Genomic DNA, 21949 nt, shown 5'->3' on the forward strand with positions numbered 1-21949 from the left:
GAAGAAAAGATGTAGTGCATGAGAAATTGGTTTAATTTTAAGAGTAGTCTCATTTATCTAAATGTGGTGGTATTTTCTGTGACTCTGAATGCATGACATAAACAGTGCATATTTAAATTTGAATTAAAGAATGTTGATGTACAAAGAACAAGAATCTAGAGAACTATTATGAATTCTCTGCAATAAGAGAAAGTTTAATCCTTGAAGCAGAAGAAATAGCAAAAGAAAAATAAAAGCAAGGTCCAAGGCTCTGAGCATCAATGACTAGGGAGGTCAGACATGATTAAAAGCTCAAAGAGTTGTTTTCCTAGTCATATGCTTGTGGTGTGATTGTGTCAAGTAACCCTTGAGACAGAACACTAAGAGTCGAGATTAATTGCATTTAACAGAGTATGCCAAAGGCTTTGAGCACCACTGTCTGGGAGTAACTGAAAGGAAAATCAGAACTTAAAGAGAGTTCCCCAGTTAAGTGCTTGTGGTGTTTTTGTGTCAAGTGAAGCTTGAGACAAAACATTTAAAGTCATAACTAGGCTCAAAGTGAAAAGAACAAAAAAAAAGAAATTTGTTGTGTTCAAGGATTAAATTGAAATATAAAAGACTAGAGAATTCATAATATTGTCCGGATTCTAATTCCGAGTGACAGTAACATTCTTCTGATTCAAAGGATAGTGAGATGCCAAACCTATTCAGGATTGCAGTTGTAAACCCCACTTCAAGAAGAGACATGAGCTTAATTGAACTCTCATTCTCATGCAAATTCACATCCTAAGCCTACATTAGTTTTGGTTGCTTGAGAACAAGCAACAATTCAAGTTTGGTGTTGTGATGCGTGAGCATCTTTCCTATCTTTTCTTAGTGAATTTGCATTTAATTTGTTGAGTTTAATCAAGAATTAATTATCTTTAAGCCACTATAGATGCTACTTCGAGTCTTGTGCAATTCTGTTTATTTTAGGTAGCATTCTGCTGGATTTAATGGAGTTTCTGCAGAAGAAGAGCACAAGAATTGATAGGGATAAGCAGCGATGAGCGACGCGTACGCGTACCTGATGCGTGCGCGTGATTTGGAGATTTATACAGCGACGCGTGCGCGTACCTGACACGTACGCGTGACACACGAAAAAGACCATCGACGCGTACGCGTGACTGACACGTACGCATGACATGCGCTACGTGTAGAAAACGCAAAAAACGCTGGGGGCAATTTCTGGGCCCCATTTTGGCACTCAAGTAAGGCGCAGCTCTTCACCAAGTTAGGGATGGATCCTACGAAGCAAGTAGTCCCCATCCATCAATTGAAGACATACTGATTGCTATAATTAATTCTGATTTAAATTTAAATTTGATTTTAAAATAGGAAAATATATTATTTTAATTTTAGAAAATAGATTTTAAATTAAGGAGGATAGGATCCCACTTTTGATTCCACCTCATTCCGCACTTTATAGTTTTTAGGAATCCTAGTTTTCTCTCTGCACCATGAGCAACTAAACCTCCACTGTTAAGGTTAGGAGCTCTGTATATTGTATGGATTGATACTATTATTTTTCTATTCTAATATATGTACTGATTTATAATTCAAGAATTATTTTCGTTCTTTATCTTATGAATTTGGGTGGAACGGAAGTATGACCCTTGTTCTAATTGAGTTCTTGTATAACTTGGAAAAACTCTTTACTTGAACAACAGCTTGAAAACATATTCTCCTAAATTTCTAATTATCTGGACTTAACGGGATACATGACATATAATCCTCTTATATTTGGGTAATTAGAATTTCTGTGGCATATAAACTAGAATTGTACTTCACCCTCTAATTGGAATTAAGTGACCAAGGAATTGGCGATTGATGAATTTTAAAGGAGACTAAAAAGGTCTAAGGAATTAGGGTTTAGTCACTTATAGTTTGCCATGAATTAAATCTTGCATGATTAAAATAGTTAGTAAGAAAAGTCAATACAGAAAATAGATATCTTTGAAGCCTTAACTGTTTCTCCATATATATTTCACACATTATTTGCTGCTTGCTTTCTGATATTCTTAATTACTATTTAATGCAATTGAACTCTCAAACACCATTTTTTGCTTGTCTAACTAAGTAAATTAGTCAATCATTGTTGCTTGATCCATCAATCCTCGTGGGATCGACCCTCACTCACCTGAGGTATTACTTGGTACGACCCGGTGCATTTGCCGGTTAGTTTGTGGGTTATAAATTCCGCACCAAGTTTTTGGCGCATATCCAAAACCCAAATTTACATAAACAAAATCATGTCTCTCCATAAGCCTCTAAGAGGGTCAAAATGATCAAGTCATGTGAAGAGGAAACTAAGTACGTATATATACATAACTGTACAACAAAATAACCCGATAACCATTTCGCTTCAGAAGTCCAGACGCCTAACAAGGTGTCTCTCGACCTGCATCTGAAAAATAACAACATAGTATGGGGTGAGAACCAGAGGTTCTCAGCATGGTAAAGGTGCCACACATATAAGATATAAGGTCCTAGAAATTCCAGAGGCAATCCAAGGACGCCGACACTCAGATTATGAAGCTTAAAGTATTATACAGAAACCATAAAATGGTGGTTTTCTAAGAGTATCTAGGCCTAACTTAACTTAATCTTAAATCTAGGTCACACTGCCCTTCCTTCATACCTCTATCTCAGTCAACATATCACAGACAAACAAGCAGATAAAGACAAGCACAAGAAGGTTACAAGTATTGCCGGTAACAAATATACATTTAACATAGAAAATACATTTAGGCACACCTAGTTAGTGCACAAACAAATAATTCAAGTAATATACACATGATGCATGCCTGTCCTATGGCTGATGAGTCTCATCTGTCGGTTATCAAGCCAACCTGACAAGTCCGGTTTGCTAAACCTTTGGATTGTCCCCCGACGTGCATCCCCACCAAGAGTCTATGCATAGATTTTTCTCAAATAAATAATATTGCTCAATGGGGATAAACATTCCTGGGAATTTATAAGCGTCCGGTCACCCTTACGTTGTCCGGTCAACAGAGTATCGAGTTTTCGACCTGATACACATGGTGCCAAGCCACAATACTTAACCCAGGGAATTTCATGTCTCAGATCATTTAATTAATCAAGCCAAATATTCTACATAATCATTCATAACATTTCATAATTCAATTAATAACTTTCTCAGCGTTACTTCACCTCCAAGTTATCTCCACTTTCTAATTTCATCTGACTATCAGGTCTAATATTATTATTTATGACTAAAGGAATGAAAATAGAGATTTAGAAGTTTGAAATAGAGTTTAAAACTCAGAAAAATAATGTTTTCTGAAAAAGGGACCACGCGTAGCCACGTGTACGCGTGGGAGTGTAATAAAGCAGCTCGCGCGCGCTTTCTCTTGTCATGCGTACGCGTAGGTGAGTACCTATTGTCACGCGTACGCGTGAGCCATGCGTACGCGTGGGCATGCATACTGGCTCATCACACATACACATAGGGCTATTCGCGTAGTCAAAAATTCCATGCCACGCGTTGCTCACGCGTACGCGTGGACGTACGTTTTTCCAAAACAAATCAAATCAACTAGAAAGCTGCATAATCATGAAGTATTCACCTGCATAATTACATATTTCACACCAAAACTTTCGACATGCATAACTTAATCGTTTTAAATTGTTTTTCTTCCATTTTTCGAACGGTATAAACTTCACAAATCCAATTTTTATTTAAAACAAGTTGAAATCAATTTAGAATTTCGGAAGCCAAGTTATAACTCACCGAAGTTCAGTCAAAAACCAATTTTTATCATACTTTAAAAACCTCAATTTTCTTTAAACAATTTCAATGTTCACTTCCTCTACCTACATTCAGCACAAACATACAATATATAACAACTCCAAATCACTCAACTATCCATAAATCATCATTACCATCAATCAACAAAATTCTATACTTCCTTCAACAAAATTACCACTATTTTGCCATACATACATATGCAATCATTATCACCAACTTACCAACAACATCACCAACACATACATAATCTTTATTACCAATCAATGCTACTAATTCTAAACATCCAACATACATAATCTTTTCAACCGATTCTATGGTTCTCTAGCCTAAGTTTTTACAGAACATTATATATTAAATGCAAGAAACCTAAACCACACCTTAGACAATTTTTCACGTATTGTCCAAGGCAACTTACTAAAATAAACACAGCCCCCAAAAGTCCAATAAAACAACTTCCTCCAAGTTTCGATATTCACAATTTCAAACTCCAATTATTTATTCACAATCTAATACACATTTATAACACATATACCCAATTTAATACCTAAGGCATAAATTCATTAAATTAAATAAGATTTATGGTATCCTCACTTTACCCAAGCTTCGTATAAGTTAGAGTGAACATTTTTCTCAAGCTAATTGGATCCTAAAACATGAAAGAACAAAGAAATTCAATACCTCCACTTAATTTAATAAAAATTGGGGAAGAAGAAGCTAAGAGTGAATAAGCGGGTTACCTATGAAATTGTTCCGATAGAAACGTAGAGTTCGACATGGTGGTCGCGTGGCCGCAAACGGTGCAACGATCGGAGCTCGGACGGAGGAGATACGTGGATTTGAATTTACCGTAAGGGTTATGGAAAGCTTCTCTTCTCCTTTCCCCCTATTGTGTTTCAGCGCTGTTTTTTGTTAAATTGGGGAAGATGAGAAGCTTGGGTTCACTTAAGTGCTGGGCTGGTTGGGCCTACGGGTCCAATTTGGACCCGATTCAACTAGTTTGATCCGATCGGTTCAATTTTAGGTCGAATTCTTTAAAATTAATGTCAAAATTCTCGTTTTGATGAACTCTATCATAATTTAATATAATATTCACATTTCTAATTTTTTATTAAAAATTAATTTATTGGCTAATTATTTACTAATTTAACAGGGTGTATAGTATATAATATTAAATATAAACACAATGATAAAAAATTGTGTTATATAAATTTAATTAATATATATATATATATATATTTATTTATTTTGTGTGAAACAAAATTAAAACATTAAATATGAACATAATAATAAAAGATTTTGTATTATATAAATTTAATTTAAAAAAATTATATATACATCGTAAAAAGCAAACAAACATATATTAATTTTATTTTGTGCGAAACAAAAATTCATATAAAAAATATTTATATAATTTTTTATTAACAATTTGTTATTGAAGTATGTTTACTTTACTATATTTAAAATATATTATTTGGAATAACTAATGTTTAAAAAAGATAATAAAAGAAAGAAGTACTTCTTTGTTTTACCAAAAATAGGAAGACTTGAATACACAATTTATAACTGGTTGGCAAAAAAAAAATACTCTTAATTATATATTAAATAGAATAATTTTTTATTAAGTTCATTTTTATACAAATAAATTTTTTTCCTAGTTTTATATCTTAAATATTTTATATCAATTAGCTTCAAAGTTTAATTATTTTTAAATAAATTAATAAAAAATAACACAATAATTATTTAAATATAATTATATTTTAATTTTTTATTTTATTACATACACGTTGAGGATAATTTAAAATAAAAGATAATGGACTTGTTATAACTGTCTTGTATTTTATTATCGTGCCTTTGTGGAGATCGGAGTTCTTCTACAAAATCGGTTTTGCATTTGGAGTTAACTAACCAGCAGCGCGACAGACAGGCGTCTTCTTCTTCTATGGCAACGATTTTTCGGACTTTAAAAGCCATTCATGACAGAGGTGAAAGGGGGTGGGCTCAAGAGCGTCAAAATCTGTGATTAATTAGAACAATAGTGAAAGCACAGCCAGCAAACAAAACAATGAAGATGTTCGAAGACATCACATCAAAAATAACATAGTAACGGAGAAATTCGATAAGTTATCCCGAGTACTTTTGTAGTGTAAAAGTCGTCCTGAGTTAAAGGAGGAAATTAGTATTTTTTGTCAGCGTTAATTTGTTTGTTCAGGTCATAACAAAAAAAATAATAATAACAATAATAAATAAATTTAATTTACCTAATAATTTTTTATATTAGATTAATTTTTAAAGAGTGCTACACTCTTTACTTTACTTGGAGTGCATTAACTTTCGCCTGCAAAATAATGCATTTAGGAAAATAACGCATGTTTTAAAAGAGAAATATTATTTGTATACTAAAATTAGTCACTAAAATTAATTAATAATGTATTTATGTATAAATGTATGTGTGGTTTAATTTATTTTTAATGTGTATTTATATTTTAATATATATTTTATATTAGTGACTAATTTTGATGACAGATTTTAGTGTATATGTAACCCCTAATAGAATTTATCTAATATCAACTAAAAAAAATATAAATTCTTACTAGATATCGAAATATTAAATTTATAATATCCACAATATATCTCATTAGGACACGATGGCCATTTTGCAAGTAAACCATGAAGAAACGTGTACACAAAGTGTTTACAAAGTGACAAGTCCACCTTAGGGTTAGGTTCTTGAACACCGCGTTTTTAACTTGGAAATTGCACATTTTTTTGACTCGCAATTCATTCAATTTTAAAGTCAAGAGTACCAATTGATGACAATTAGAGTAGTAAAAAGGATCCCATTAATGTTCCACAGAAACAAATGACAAATCAAAGCCAATAAAACAGACCACATAGATGTGGATTTACAAGTACAAATCATAAATTTTTTTAATTTTTCTGGCAATTATTTAAAAACGTGTGAAATGGACGGTGTAGTGAGATTCATGTTTTTGCTACTTTTTTTTTTCTTTTTTGTTATTTGATATTTTATTTAATTTAAATTTCCTTCGCTCTTCCCTATATAAAAGAAATAAGAGCCAGCTCATTCTATTCCAACCAACAGGCCACTAACATCTTCCACAGTGATCCACTTTTCCATAGCAGAGAGAGAAGAGAAACAGTGAACAGTGAAATTAAAAAAAAGAGAGAAAGAGAGAAAGAATCAACAACATCAACTGAAGCCATGGCGTTTGCGAATGAAATCATGACTTCTTCATCAAGAGTCCTTCTACGTAATAGTTTTAAACAGAGTCAATCACCATTCTTGGTAAGCCCTGTGTTGGTGAGGTTGAGGAAAGCTGTAAAGTTTCCTGTGGCAGCTTTAAGTGAAGATTTGCTGAGGGACCCTTCCTCTTCCTCCTCCTCTTCTTCTTCTTCATCTTCCACTTCGTCTTCGTCTTCAGTGTCTTTATCTTCTTCTACTACGTCTGTGCCTGTTCCTGTTCCCATGGTACCCCCTGAGAAACCGGTGAAGTTTAGAGTCAGAGCTGTGGTGACTGTGAGGAACAAGATCAAAGAAGGTTTTAAAGAGACTCTTGTGAAGCATTTTGATGCTCTTACTGACAATATTGGACAGAATATTGTTCTGGAACTTATTAGCACTGAGATTGATCCAAGTAAGACCTTGTTAATTATAACTTTTAAGAATCTGTATTTCCTCTTTTATTTATTTTCTCAAAAATAGAAAGTCAACTCTTTCTTATCTTTTGAGAAAGATTCCCTAGTTTTCGGAATGTTTTTTCATTTTTGAAAATATTTTGCAAACTACACAAGAGTCTCTTATTGATTTTGGTGTGTTGCAGAAACGAAGGCCGCAAAGAAGAGCAACGAAGCAGTGCTGAAAGATTGGTCAAAGAAGATCAATGTTAAAGCAGAGAGAGTTAATTACATAGCAGAGTACATGATTGACTCTAATTTTGGAGAGCCAGGAGCAATAACTGTGTCCAATAAACATCAACAAGAATTCTTCTTAGAATGCATAACAATTGAAGGGTTTGCCACTGGACCTGTTCATTTCCCTTGCAATTCATGGGTACAAGCACGAAAAGATCATCCTGGAAAAAGGATATTCTTTTCCAATAAGGTAATCTCTTGTCAACTTCTCAAAATTTATGACAATAATAGTATGCCTTAATTACTATGCAGCTGCTACATAAAATCTTCAAGATATTTTTAATTAAGGAGTTCCATATACTTCTCTTTTAAGGTTCAAATTTTTAGCATTTTTAATATACTTTTTAGTATATTTAGAATAAAATAGCGGTTAAAAAATTTATATATAAAAGTGAGATGAATAATATAATTTAGAATTTAATTTGTTGTGCTTTTTAAAATTATGGGAGGTAAACAAATCGGACAGCTCAATTTATGTTTAAAAAATTAAAAAAATTTGGATTAAAAAAATTTGGAGTACATAAATCGAATGTACTCCAAATTTTTTTAATTTTTTAAACACAAATAAGAGAGTCATGTACCCAAAAATTGGACAGTCTAATTTTTGTTTCAAACATTACAGCCGCATAAAACACACGTCCTACACTATTTTCTCCTTGCATATATAAATTAAAAAGTGAAAAATAGTAGAGAATGAATATTTTTATCTGATATTATTTTATTTTGTTTTACAATTTTTTAAGAAACAACGAATTTTTGAATATTAGTTGTGTGAATGATTATATAAGCAAGTAATTTAGTTGAATAGTTAATATATTTTTATTATTTTTTTATTTTAATTTTTATTTCCTGTAGCAGCCCTGCCTAGAAAGAATATTGAATAGTAAACATCCAAAACAAATACTGAACAGGATAGCCAATTAGGCCATGACCTTTTTTATCATCTCTTCATTTGGTGTATGTATATTTATTATTGGATTTAGATTATAAACTCAAAAAAGTTTTATAAAATTAAAATTATTATGTAGTTATTAAAATAAAAATTTTAAATTTTATTAATAGAAAATTTGACATTAATTTTAATTAATAAATCCTTTATTACTTTATATTTTTAAATATTTTTTTTTTCAGTACAAGTATGGCTAAATTATTATTATTATTATTATTATTATTATTATTATTATTTACACTTGAAACAATATTATGTTTAAGGATTTTTCTAACCAATATCGTTATCTGTGTTAAAAAATATTTTAATTTTTATAATTGTTTTTTGCATAAAGTTATTTAGAAACTTGAAATTTATAACTTTTTAATATAAATGATTTACATTTAACATTTTAATAAGTATTCTAAAAATATTTAGTGTATAAATTTTTTTACATAAAAAATGAAGTCGTTAAGAATAAAAGTTTTACTTAGATAAAGTTATTAAACCGTTAAATAAAAATACTATTTGTATATTAAAATTAATGACTAATATATTTATATATAAATATATATGTATTTTAATTTATTTTTAATGTATATTTATATTTTAATATATATTTTATATTACTAACAAATTATAATGACTAATTTTAGTATACTGTTCATCAATAAAATATTCTAAGCCTAATCGTATGTGGCTATGGCCATGGGCCCGCGAACTTTGCATTGACCTTTCACAATCTGTGGCATACAAACCGTCCAATTTCAATACCCCCACTGTCGGTTAATGTAGTGCTAGTATATTCTTTTTTTTTTTCTTTTTTTTGGTAGTTAAAAATTTATACTACCACTTTTCAAATATTTTCTCTCTTTTATATAGTTTTATTTGTTATTTATAATATTTTTAATATATAATAAACAAATGAATAATTTATTTTATGAAGTAAAGCCAACCAAAATATAGTTTTCTAAAATTATCAAGTAAATCAAATAGTAGCACTTTTATTCTCATGTCAAATAACAGTTATTGTTATGGTTTTGTGATTCATTTGTTCAGCCCTACTTGCCTGGAGATACACCTGCTGGTCTTAGATTTTTGAGGGAAAAGGAGCTGAGGAATCTCAGAGGCGATGGAAAAGGAGTTAGAAACTTGTCTGATAGAATATATGACTTTGATACATACAATGATCTTGGAAACCCAGACAGAGCACCTGAGTTTGCAAGACCAACAATTGGAGGATCTGAGCAGTATCCATACCCAAGACGGTGTCGTACTGGCCGTCTCCCATCTGACACTGGTAAATCCTTTGAGATTTCTACCTTCTGAATTACATTAGGGTAGAGACTCGTATACATGCAGTTGTTTTCATGCGAAGTTAATTCTCAAAAACTGTTAAATGATTTAATCTGTTTGACTAAATTGTCAACTTCATAGGAAGACAACGGTATTGATAACTATGGGACGGTAGAAGGTTTTGAAACATGTATTAAATTTTCTCAATAAGCAAGCAAATATTGGTGATATCCTATTTATGCAATTAGTTAACGTGACATTCATAATATATGAGTTATTTATGATCATTTGCATCTAGACTGAATTTTTTGATATAATACTATGCTTTACTGATCACAAAGTATTATGTGATTGCATCTGGCAGACATGTTTGCAGAGAGCCGTTTAGAGAAACCAAATCCGATGTACGTCCCGAGGGACGAACGATTTGAAGAGTCTAAGCAGAACACATTTTCTGTGAAGAGACTCAAGGCTGTTCTCCATAACTTGATTCCTGGGCTTAAAGCTAGTATCTCTGCTGACAATCAAGATTTCAATGATTTCTCAGATGTTGATGGTCTTTACAGTAAAGGGTTACTGATTCAGTTGGGTTTACAAGATGATGTTTTAAAGAAACTTCCTTTGCCAAATGTGGTTAGCAAGATCCAGGAATCAAGCCAGGGACTTCTTAAATATGACACTCCCAAGATTATATCCAGTGAGTATTCCTTTGTTCATGTCAATAGTTTTTGAGTTTTATTTGTTTGAATTTTGGATAAAAAAATTGTATAGTGAGGAGGAGAAAAATAAAGAGACAGAATGATAGGTAAATAATTGATTTCAAAAATTATACTTGCACCAAAAGAAATTAAACTAAAAATAGACATCTCTTTCATTAGCGAGTGAATGCCATGACAAAACTAGGTGCGACGACGGAGAGGAGCTGCAGCGTTGGTGGACGGTGGTTTCGCTGGCATGACCTTCCCCCTTCTTCTTCCCTGCCCTCACCCTCCGCGTGATTTCCCCTTCCCCTTTCCCTTTGTTTTCTTTCTTTTTTTTGTCTTTTTTTAAATTTGTTTAGTTAGAGGTAATTTAGTAATAATTTATTAAATTTTTGGTAAAAAAGACAATTGCAAAATTAAGTTAAACTTTGAGAACCATTTTGTAGTAAAAAAAGGTTGGGGATAAAACAAATTTTCAACTCCTACGACCAAAATCGTACTTAACCTTAAAAGTAACATTTCGTACTTAGTTATATCTGGAACAGACATTTCTTATATCGTTAATCACAGAGAATTGCTCTAAATCATATTGCGAGCGCTATGCAATAGCATTAAAACTCACCTACTTTCAATTAGACACGCTCAGCCAAATAAATAGGTAGGTAAGGAAAAGAAAAATCAGTTGACATAAGATCAAATTTGGACATATCTAAATTCTCTGTGATTAACGATATAAGAAATGTCTGTTCCAGAAATAACTAAGGAGCAATGCTAGGGGACTAGCAATATTTGTGATTGGTAGCCATCAACTAGCCATCAATGATAATTTGATGGTGTGAGATTGGTGCGAGATTTCATCCAATGGCTCACATTTCTCTGCTGGTTACATGCTGGTCAAAATGCAATAAAATTGCTGGCCCTTAGACTTTTCCTATGATTTATTCGACCGATAACGAAAGAGGACCACTACGATATGCAATTTGTGCTTTAATGTTCATCAGTTAATTTCTACACTTTGAAAAAAGGAAAAGTATCTGTCTTTTTATGTATGTTCTTTCTGAAAGGTTTATATCCATAGGCATTTAGCAAAACCTGCATCCAATTGTCAACTTGATTTCTTTTTTTAATGTTTCACATGCGGCATGCGGGAATAATTTATGTGTGCTTTTTATTTAAAAATTGTCAAACAGAAATGATACATTGTCTTATAGCCTTTATTATTATTAAATTAATTAAATTAATGATCTCACATGTGTAACGTGCAGAGGACAAATTTGCGTGGCTGCGAGATGACGAATTTGCCCGCCAAGCAATTGCAGGAGTCAACCCTATTGGCATTGAGAGGCTTCAAGTTTTTCCACCGGTTAGCAAGCTTGACCCGCAAATATATGGTCCCGAAGAGTCTGCTCTTAAAGAAGAGCATATTCTAAACCAACTCAACGGCATGACTGTGCAACAGGTACCCTTTCAAAGTCTTCTTAAATATCTAACTGTATGCGAAGTTGATAGTTGAAAATTATTAGATTGTAATTTAGTTAAACATGTCAAGTAATTTGACGAAAACTATACTGCATGAGTTTTACCAATCACTTTGCTTTTAATGTATATGTGATTTATATATATTTTTTTCTGTTAATTAGTTCTTTACTTGATGAGACTAAATTCAATTATGTTTCTATTCTCTGCTGCAGGCAATAGATGAAAATAAGCTGTTCATAATAGATTATCATGATGTTTACCTTCCATTTCTTGAAAGGATTAATGCACTTGATGGTAGAAAAGCATATGCTACACGCACAATCTTTTTCTTGACACCGCTTGGTACTCTCAAGCCTGTGGCTATAGAACTTAGCCTGCCTCCGGCCGGGCCAAGTTCCCGGTCCAAACGCGTAGTCACACCTGCCATAGATGCAACTACCAATTGGATGTGGCAGCTTGCTAAGGCGCATGTTTGTGCCAATGATGCCGGGGTGCACCAACTTTACAACCATTGGTAAGCTATAACCCTCTTTAATATGCATTAGTGCATTACAAAGTACTTAATAAGCTCTTAATTAGTGAGTAGCTTACCTGAATTTTTATTGTGTGTGTAATTTTTATATAATAGGTTACGCACACATGCTTGCATGGAACCATTTATTTTGGCTGCTCACAGGCAAATGAGTGCTATGCATCCGATTTTTAAGTTGTTAGATCCACACATGAGGTACACTTTGGAGATCAATGCCCTGGCTCGCCAGAGCTTAATCAATGCTGATGGAATTATTGAGAATTGCTTCACCCCTGGCCGCTACGCCATGGAAATTAGTTCTGCTTTCTACAAAAACTATTGGCGTTTCGACATGGATAGTCTCCCTGCTGATCTCATCCGCAGGTACTTATCTTAGTGTTCCTTTCTTTCATGTCATTCATATAGAATACATGTTAAAATATAAAATAATTACAAATATTTAGTGACTAATTTTTTGTATACACATAATATCTTTATAAAAATAACGTAAAATCAATGTGTTGTGGTAAATATTATGAATTTGAGAAATATAAAACTTTTATAACATAGACTATTCTTGTGACTGGACCAACATTGTGGAATTGGTGTTTGCCTTATGTGGTGATTGCAAAAAGCAACTATATCTAACCAAGATTTTTCTGTTGGCACTATGCAGGGGAATGGCGGAACCAGACCCATCCCAACCACATGGCCTAAAGCTTGTATTTGAAGACTACCCTTATGCTGCGGACGGTCTTATGATCTGGTCAGCAATTGAAAACTGGGTCCGCACCTATGTGAACCATTACTACCCACATTCAAGCCTTATAATCAATGATAAAGAGCTTCAAGCATGGTACTATGAGTCAATCAACGTGGGCCACGCAGATCGCAGCCACGAGAGCTGGTGGCCCACGTTGAACAACAGTGAGAATCTTGTCACCGTACTCACTACATTGATCTGGCTTGCATCTGCTCAGCACGCTGCTCTTAACTTTGGCCAGTATCCTTATGGAGGGTACGTGCCGAATCGTCCCCCGTTGATGCGAAGATTGATACCGGATGAGAGTGATCCAGAATATGCCAGTTTCATTGCTGATCCACAGAAGTATTTTCTCAACGCCTTGCCTAGTTTGTTGCAAGCTTCGAAATACATGGCCGTAGTGGACACTCTCTCCACTCACTCCCCTGACGAGGAGTACTTGGGAGAGAGGCAGCAACCTTCCATTTGGTCCGGTGATGCTGAGATCGTCGAGGCGTTTTACGAGTTCTCGGCCGAGATGAGACGGATTGAGAAGGTCATTGACGGAAGGAACCGGGATAAGAAGCTGAGGAACCGGTGTGGGGCAGGAGTGTTGCCTTATGAGTTGCTTGCACCAAGTTCTGAACCGGGTGTTACATGCAGAGGAGTTCCAAATAGTGTGTCCACGTAAATTCCGGAAATAAATAAGAGTTAAGTCTCACATCTTGATAAAGAATTATGTTGGGCTTAAATAGTTAGTATTATGGGAAACGGGTCTGTGGTCTATGTGGAGCACTAGGCTTGCCTAATTTGTAACTAGATTGGATTAATGTTAGTATATATTGGTTATTGGTAATATACTCTAAGGTTATATATATCATATTTTATTAAATAATAAATAGAGTTCGGTGGTGTATTAGTTAGACGTATAATCTTAGAAAATGAATTCGTAAAATTAAAATTAGTTGAATAATTAAATTGTCCTAAACTTCAAATAGCTAACCATCATAATTCACATAACACAATTAAGTGATTGTACTTGTTTGCAACTATGGGATGAACATATTTTAAAACCAAGTGTGGTCTTCTGGGCCATTGCCAATAACTGAGATCACTGTTCACAATATCTTATCAAACATTGCATCCACTGAAGTTGCACAATGGTTGCTTCTCCCTTGGTCCAATATAATACAGGTTACATAGCTTTACAAAATTAGAATGGTATGCCCTCCACCACTTATCTACCAGTATTCGTGCTACCTCCACCAAAAGAAACAAAACAAGCAGGGACCAAACAGTACAAGAGTACAACCAATAATTCATAGGTTCAGATATATGGAAAAGGCAAATTCTATGGTGTCTATAATTTTGGTGTCGAAATTGTCGAACTTGTCTTTTATGATAAGTTTTAAATATTAAAAAATTATTTATTTTTATATTTTTTAATTTAAATATTTATTTTTATCTCCTTTTAATAAGTTAGGCATATATATAGGCACCATAGCATTCATCTATAGAAAATAAACCACCTAATACATTAATATACCATGATCATTAACATATTTGAGTGCCGAATCACATACGAGGCCAGCTGGTCTCGATCGGGAGAGGGACGAGGAAGTGGCTACGAGAAGAATGTTCTAAGCCCAAAAGGTTTATGAGTTCATTAAAAGTACTAAGATTTAGTCTTGAATTGGCTAAAACTACTCTAATTTTAGTGCAAATTAAATCTGACTTATGAGTCCTAAATAGGAAATTAGGCTTGAATTATTTTGGAGACTGAGAATTGGATTCTAGTTTCCAAATAAGTTATATGGTCAATAAATGTGAACTATCAACAGTGAACATGGATTGGTAAACTAGTTAGTTTCATGAATGATTTCTTCACTTTTTTTTTTCCTATCTAGTATACTTTGATAATTGAGAAGATTGGAAGAGTGAACTAAGGAAGGAGTAGTGGTGTAGTGACGGTTATTAAATAAGAGTAATTTGAGATTGACGCGATTATTTAATGTGGTTTTTGAAATCCAATTTTATTATTGTAGTCTTTTATATCATAATTGTAAGGTGATTGAATCGGCCAGATTATTGGTTTATTGATTTATTAGTTCAACCTATAAATTATTGATTGAATCGATAAAACCGATTCAACGTAAATAAAAAATATAAACAGTTAAAAGTCTAAAATTAAAATCTAAAATAGATATTTTTACTAATATTTTAAAAATAATCAAGTTTAAATAAATTATAATCAACAAGTTATAATTCAGTTATCATTAAATAAATATATAAAATTTTAATATTTTTTCATAATAAAAATTTGAGTAATGATTCCTATAAAAATTCCTATTTAGGGTTGTGCATACGCACGCCCAGAAATATTTTCAAGAAGTGTGCATACGCATAAAGGTGTGCGTACGCACAGTAAGTAAAAATTTTCATTCTACTCATACGCACGATACGTGCGAACGTCCTCAGCAGAGTGCACATTCCCGCGTGTGCATGCGCACAAGGCTGTGCGTGCGAACAGCTTGCAAAACTTCGTAGGTTATGTATGCGCACTGAGCATGCTAGCGCTCCCAACAGTAGATATATCCCTGTGTGTGCATGCGCACAAGGCTATGCGTGCACACACAAACCAGAAATCACAATTTCTGCAACATCACAAAATTCAGATTTCAGACACCAACTTTCAACGATTATATCATTCTCTACAAAATTCAGATTTCTACAAAATTGATACCGTTTTAAAGCTCTTTGAAAAATCTTTAATTTGATAAAATTCATCTAATTTCAAAAATGGCAGCTCGAGATATAATCCGTCAAAGTTGGCCTATAACCCATTTTTACCAAAAACACATTTTTGCCAATTTTCCAATGATTCACAAGCCTCAATCATTTTCCAACTAACAAAATGAACCCAGACCAACTCAAATTACCTATTCCCACACAACCAATTTCAATTCTACTCCTTTTACACATTCCACCTTAATTGCATCTATTCCACATTCTAAAAACCTCATTTTCCACTATTTCATTCATTAATCACATTTTCATACATTGCATACCGACCTTTCATTCAATATCATACATTATCACACAACTCAATCATCTCTTATCGTCCTTATCTTTTTCCGGCCTCCGGCCCAAATTCACAATTCAATACACATTCCACAAACCATTAATCATCATCCAATTCCTCAATTTCACAACATACCAAACACACTCATTCACACTATACTTATTCCAATTCATTAATTTTCACATCATAATATCTATATACATCAATTCCAATTAAGACACACAATTCAAACCTATTCCTAAGGTCATCTAGCTTACGAATTCATATCAAACCATACGGTACTTAAATGAAACTTAAATCGTACCGCTTGAAAATCAAATTTAAGCTCTCACTTGGAAGTCTCCACCAAAACTCAGCTCCAAGCTCCACCAAACACTTTCACAAGCAAGATTCAAGTTCTAAAAGTGTATCCAATACTCTAATACACATATTACATACATACATCAACTTAGGGCTCACTAAATATCATAAATTACAAGGGTTAGAGGGCTCCTTACCTTAACCCACGAAATTGGTTGATGGAATTCACCAATGGCTCATACTAGAGCACCCTAAACAACCAAAATCACAAAATCACTCAAAACTCACAACTATATTCGAATTCAGAGAGGAAAATAAAAATTGCACAGAGTACAAAGATATACTCACCACAATACCCAGATGGAATCAAAGAGGAAGAAAAGAGCGACGCGTGATCGCAAACGGTTCGTCGATTGGAGTTTCGTAGCTCAAGTTATGGTGGTTTGAAGTGAAGGGTGAAATTAGGGTTTTGCTCTCCCTTCTCTCTTCTCCTCTAACCGAACTCTCTCTCTCTTTGGATAAAATGAGCTGAAAGCTCATTAATGATGAGTATATATGTTCGGCTTGGGCCCCACTTTAGTTTGGTCCAATCAGTTTAGCTCGTTGGCCCAACTTTGAGCTAAAACCTTTAAGATTAGAGTTTTAAATCGTATTTTAAATATTTCTATCTTTTCACATTATAATTTCTAATTTTCTAATTTTATTTACTTATAATTAATTTTCTCAACTGCAGTACTGGACAAATCTCAGCTGGTACTGTCGGTCAAATTCCAGTGTGTATTTTTATGCAGAAAACTATGTTTTCTGACTCAGAACAATCCACTGAGTTCAAATATTAGATTTAAATTATCAAATTCTGATTGATAAATTTTCTAACCATGTTCACTCATATTTAATTTATTATTTAATTAATTACGGTTTGACTGAATTTTACAATCGTCAATTTTTGCCTTTGGATCATCCATATCGAAGAAATAAGGTTTCATTCTTGAAAAATCGAGTTGTGGCCTCTCAAGCTCCGGTTAGATTGTTAGGAAAGGTGGTTTGATGAAGTGTTTGCAATCTTTCAAGAAGTACAAAAGGTGAATCTTGTTCATGTCTTGGTTTTGGTGTTTCTCATAGTTGGATAAAACGAAGTATATTTTGGGAGTTATCATATTAGAAAGACAATTTGTTAAGACATAATCTTGATGTGATGCACATTAAGAAAAATGTCTTTAATAATGTCTTTAATACGGTAATGGACATTAAAGACAAGACTAAAGACAATGTGAAGGCAAGAATGGATTTGAAGGAACTCTACCGGCGGAAGGATTTAGAGTTGTAATAGTTACCAAATGGAAAATACATGAAACCCAACGCAAAATTCACACTCTCTCTCTCTCTATGGAACAAAAAAGGGCAATTTATAAATGGGTTAGTGAGATTGAAATAACATATGGATATGCTTCTAATTTGCGTAAATGCATAAATATTTGAGAAGAAAGAAAACTGTTTAGAAAGAAAAGCCATGACTGTCATGTCTTTACGGAACGTTTGTTACCAATTGCCTTTGCCAATCTTCAACTCCAAATCTGGAAGCCTATATGATTAATTAAGCAAAATTTTTAAGGATTAGTGCTCCACAATTTTGTACGCGGATGACTTATTATTGATGGAGCAAAATATTATCACCACCACGTGCAAGTTAGAGCAAATGTTTCTTCCAGAATTTTTTAACTGCATGAAGCATTTTTCCATTCATCTTCCATATGAAGCAAGAGTGGGAGGCCCAGTCCAATATCGATGGATGTACCCATTTGAGAGGTATAACTTTAATTCAATGCTCTTAGTCATTTAATCTCAATCTTATGGTTGCCACTCTATGCTTACATGTTACATTGCTTTAGGTACTTGAATAGATTAAAGCGAATGGTTAAAAATAAATCACGTGTTGAAGGATCCATTTGTGAGGCATACATGAGTCAAGAAACCTCTCATTTCTGCACTTATTATTTTGAGTCTCATGTACAATCAATGAGAACTAATGTGGGCCAGAATGATGACGGTAGAGCCATCAACATTCAATTTCTAACTTTATCAATATTCAACCATCATGGACGCGCATCTAGGATAATTAAGAGCCAATACTTAGAGGATAAGGAGTTAGTTGCTGCACACTTACATGTTCTACTTAATTGTGAAGAAGTTAAACAATACATCGAGTAAGATCACTAAATACTTAATTTTTATAATTTAGTAGTCTTATTTATGAGGTACTTATATATATGTATATTTATATGACATTTAGATATTTTGTGAAAGATTTGAGAGGTGAAAATCCAAATATCAGCCAAGATAAAACCAACTGAAGAATAACATTAGAATTTCTAATTTGGTTTGAGAATTATGTAAGTTTCCTAGCATTTCTTATTAAATATTTTCACTTTTGTAAGTAAGTTAGTTATTATTAGTTATTAACACTTTGGATCTTTTCTAGATTTATAATAGCAAAAATTCAGTAATGAATCAAAGTCTACACCACTTGACATGGGGTCCTAGTAAAAAAGTGCACAGTTATTCTTAATATATAGTAAATGGTTTTAAGTTTCACATAGAAAATTAGAATGTTGATAAAAAGACTTTCAATGCTAGAGGTTGTGTTAAAGGAGATGATGACGACAATGAGGAGAGCTATTATTATGGAGTAGTTAAAAAAATTATTGAGATTGAATACTCTGGATGTGAATTGAATAGATTAGTGTTGTTTTAGTGTAAATGGTTTGATTGTACTCTTAATCATGGAGTCAAGATTAATAAACAATTTGGCATTGTGGAGGTGTGTCATACTAGAGAGTATTCAAGATATGAGTCTCTCATATTTGCTCAAAATGCAATTCAAGTTTATTATGTCCCATATCCTGAAAAGATAAAAGAAAAGACCAATTGGTGGGTTGTTATTAGAACCAAATCAAGACGTACAGTTGATGATCGGTAGACACTAGAACATGCATTTCAAGATGAAACAATACCTGAAGAACCTGTAGGAAATGATGAACCATTAGGAAGTTTAAGAGTCGAGGATAGTGCATACGAAGAAGTTCAAGTGAATGAAGTAAATGTAGTTCACACAAATGATGGGGAGTTTGAGTTTGACAATGATTTTGAATATGACAGTGAAGATCAGATGGATACATTGCTTGATGATAATGAAAAAGATAACAATGATGAGAATTAAAACAATATTGATAGTGATAGTGATAGTGATGAATATTAGTCTATCTCATTCAGGTGATTTTTCCTTTAACCTTTGTAAAAAGATATAGTTGCTCATTATTAGGCTTATTACCAGTAAATCACTAGTTATGTAGAATTAAATAGAAAATAAAAAATAATGTTACTAGTTATATATATATTGTTTTAACTGAAAACTACAAATACATAATCTATAAATAAACCAACTAAAACTAGTTATTTGAATTAATAATAAGGATTACTTTAATTTCATGCCTGGTGGGACGTATATTACGTTTTATGAGGCAAACATAATATTACTTATATGGAGGTGCTTAATCTTATATTTTCTGGATGTGAATGAATATGAATCTATTAATATAATTATATATGTTTATGATTCCTTAGCTTAAAGAGAAGAAGACCAGTTATTCGAATTAAAAAGAAAATCACTTAATTATATTTAGTTTTAGCTTGATCTTTATTTTTATTTTTTAGTTTCACTCTATGTTTATGTTTCAATTGTGAAAATGTTTCAGTTTGATCTTTATTTTTATTTTTTGGTTTAAGCTTGATTTTTATTTTTATTTTTTGGTTTCACTCTATGCTTATGTTTCAAATGTGAAAATATTTGCCTAATTTGGTATTTTTTTGAGAAATGTATTATTTTTATTCTCTAAGTGTTTTTCTTGACACAAACTTAATGTAAGAATTAATATACAATGTTATAGGTTGTACTCCTGGACTTAATTACTTTTGGAGATCCCATTTAATTTATGCCCTTTTAGGTGAAATGAAATAGTAAACGAGGTGATATCAGATTTTGGAACTAGATTTAAGATACACTTGGGATTGTTACTTGATAGTAACAGATTGTTTGGATTTAGGATAAATTTATTCTGTTTTCACTATTAGAACATGGCCTTATCATTCTAAGTTTACTTCCTTAATACCATACAAGAGCACAATAATTTTATTTTTTGAAGTTAACCTCTTATATTGCATTCCGATTAATATTAAGTAATATCTACAGATTTTTACCTTCACCTACCGTGGCTCATGCGATTTTGGACATTATTAAAGGATACTACTCTCAGCCATGGCCTTCATGAAAAAAAATACCAGATGCTATTAGAAAATTTTGGTGGAAAAAGTTCGAAGTAGGTTTTAGAGAAATATTTAATCTTTAGTAGATTAAGAATTAGCTCTAAGTTTGAAATATTTAATATATATCAACATATAACTATTTTACTTGTGTTGATTATCCGAAGCAAATATCAATTTGTTCCTCCAGATCTTCATTGGGCTCGAAAAAATTTTGAGAAGCGAGGTGCGGTTTTACTAAAAAAATTGTTGGGAAAAGCGCGTGCAAGTCGTGTCAAACCTCAATGGATAGGAGAGGTTGTGTGTAGAGATGGCAACGGGTCCCCATGGGGCGGGGACATACCCCCGCCCTCCATATCTGTCCCCGTCCCCGCCGCGTCCCAATGACGGGTAACGGGGACCCCGTATCCGCTGGGGACCTAGGTCTCTACAGATTTTTGTAAAAATTAATAAAAAATAAAAAAATTAAAAAAATTAGAGAAAATCAAAGATAATCCTCAATTGCTATTACAAACATAATATCCATAGTCTTTAAAGACTTAAATAGCAATAACTACAAACATAAACATCCAAACATATCCATAAACAACCAAATATTACATAAACAACCAACCATATTCATGAACAACCAAATAAAGTTCATGACATCATAAAAACATAATTTCACCATCTCAATCTTCCTTTCATCCCATAATGTAGTGATGGTAGATTTTGACTTAATTGAATCCTACATCGACAAGAAAACAATTTAAAGTTAAAATCATATAATAACTCAATATGTCAATAATATAAAAACATAGTGTGTTATGTATAATTTAATAGCTTACTTACATCAACATCTCCTTCAATGTTATGAATTATGTAGCACTC

The 21949-nt window shown here is 32.8% G+C and overlaps 1 protein-coding gene and 1 long non-coding RNA gene across 2 annotated transcripts; one reads left to right on the forward strand and one right to left on the reverse strand.

Annotated features, from left to right (window-relative positions):
- Positions 1-1974: 1974 nt before the first annotated feature.
- On the reverse strand, positions 1975-4706 carry LOC140175282 (uncharacterized). The gene is made up of 2 exons (XR_011865424.1): positions 4528-4706; positions 1975-3050 (listed from the first exon to the last, which is right to left on the reverse strand). It is a non-coding gene; the product is annotated as an uncharacterized lncRNA (long non-coding RNA).
- A 1810-nt stretch (positions 4707-6516) lies between these two features.
- Positions 6517-14279, forward strand: LOC112710496 (linoleate 13S-lipoxygenase 3-1, chloroplastic). Its single transcript, XM_025762734.3, has 8 exons — positions 6517-7446; positions 7633-7913; positions 9711-9951; positions 10312-10644; positions 11914-12107; positions 12340-12641; positions 12756-13022; positions 13315-14279. Exons 1-8 carry the CDS (start codon positions 7014-7016, stop codon positions 14069-14071), a joined length of 2808 nt encoding a protein of 935 aa, XP_025618519.1. The 5' UTR covers positions 6517-7013; the 3' UTR covers positions 14072-14279.
- The last annotated feature ends 7670 nt before the right edge of the window (positions 14280-21949 follow it).

Source organism: Arachis hypogaea, chromosome 9, assembly GCF_003086295.3.
Source record: "Arachis hypogaea cultivar Tifrunner chromosome 9, arahy.Tifrunner.gnm2.J5K5, whole genome shotgun sequence".
Classification (NCBI taxonomy): Eukaryota; Viridiplantae; Streptophyta; class Magnoliopsida; order Fabales; family Fabaceae; genus Arachis; species Arachis hypogaea.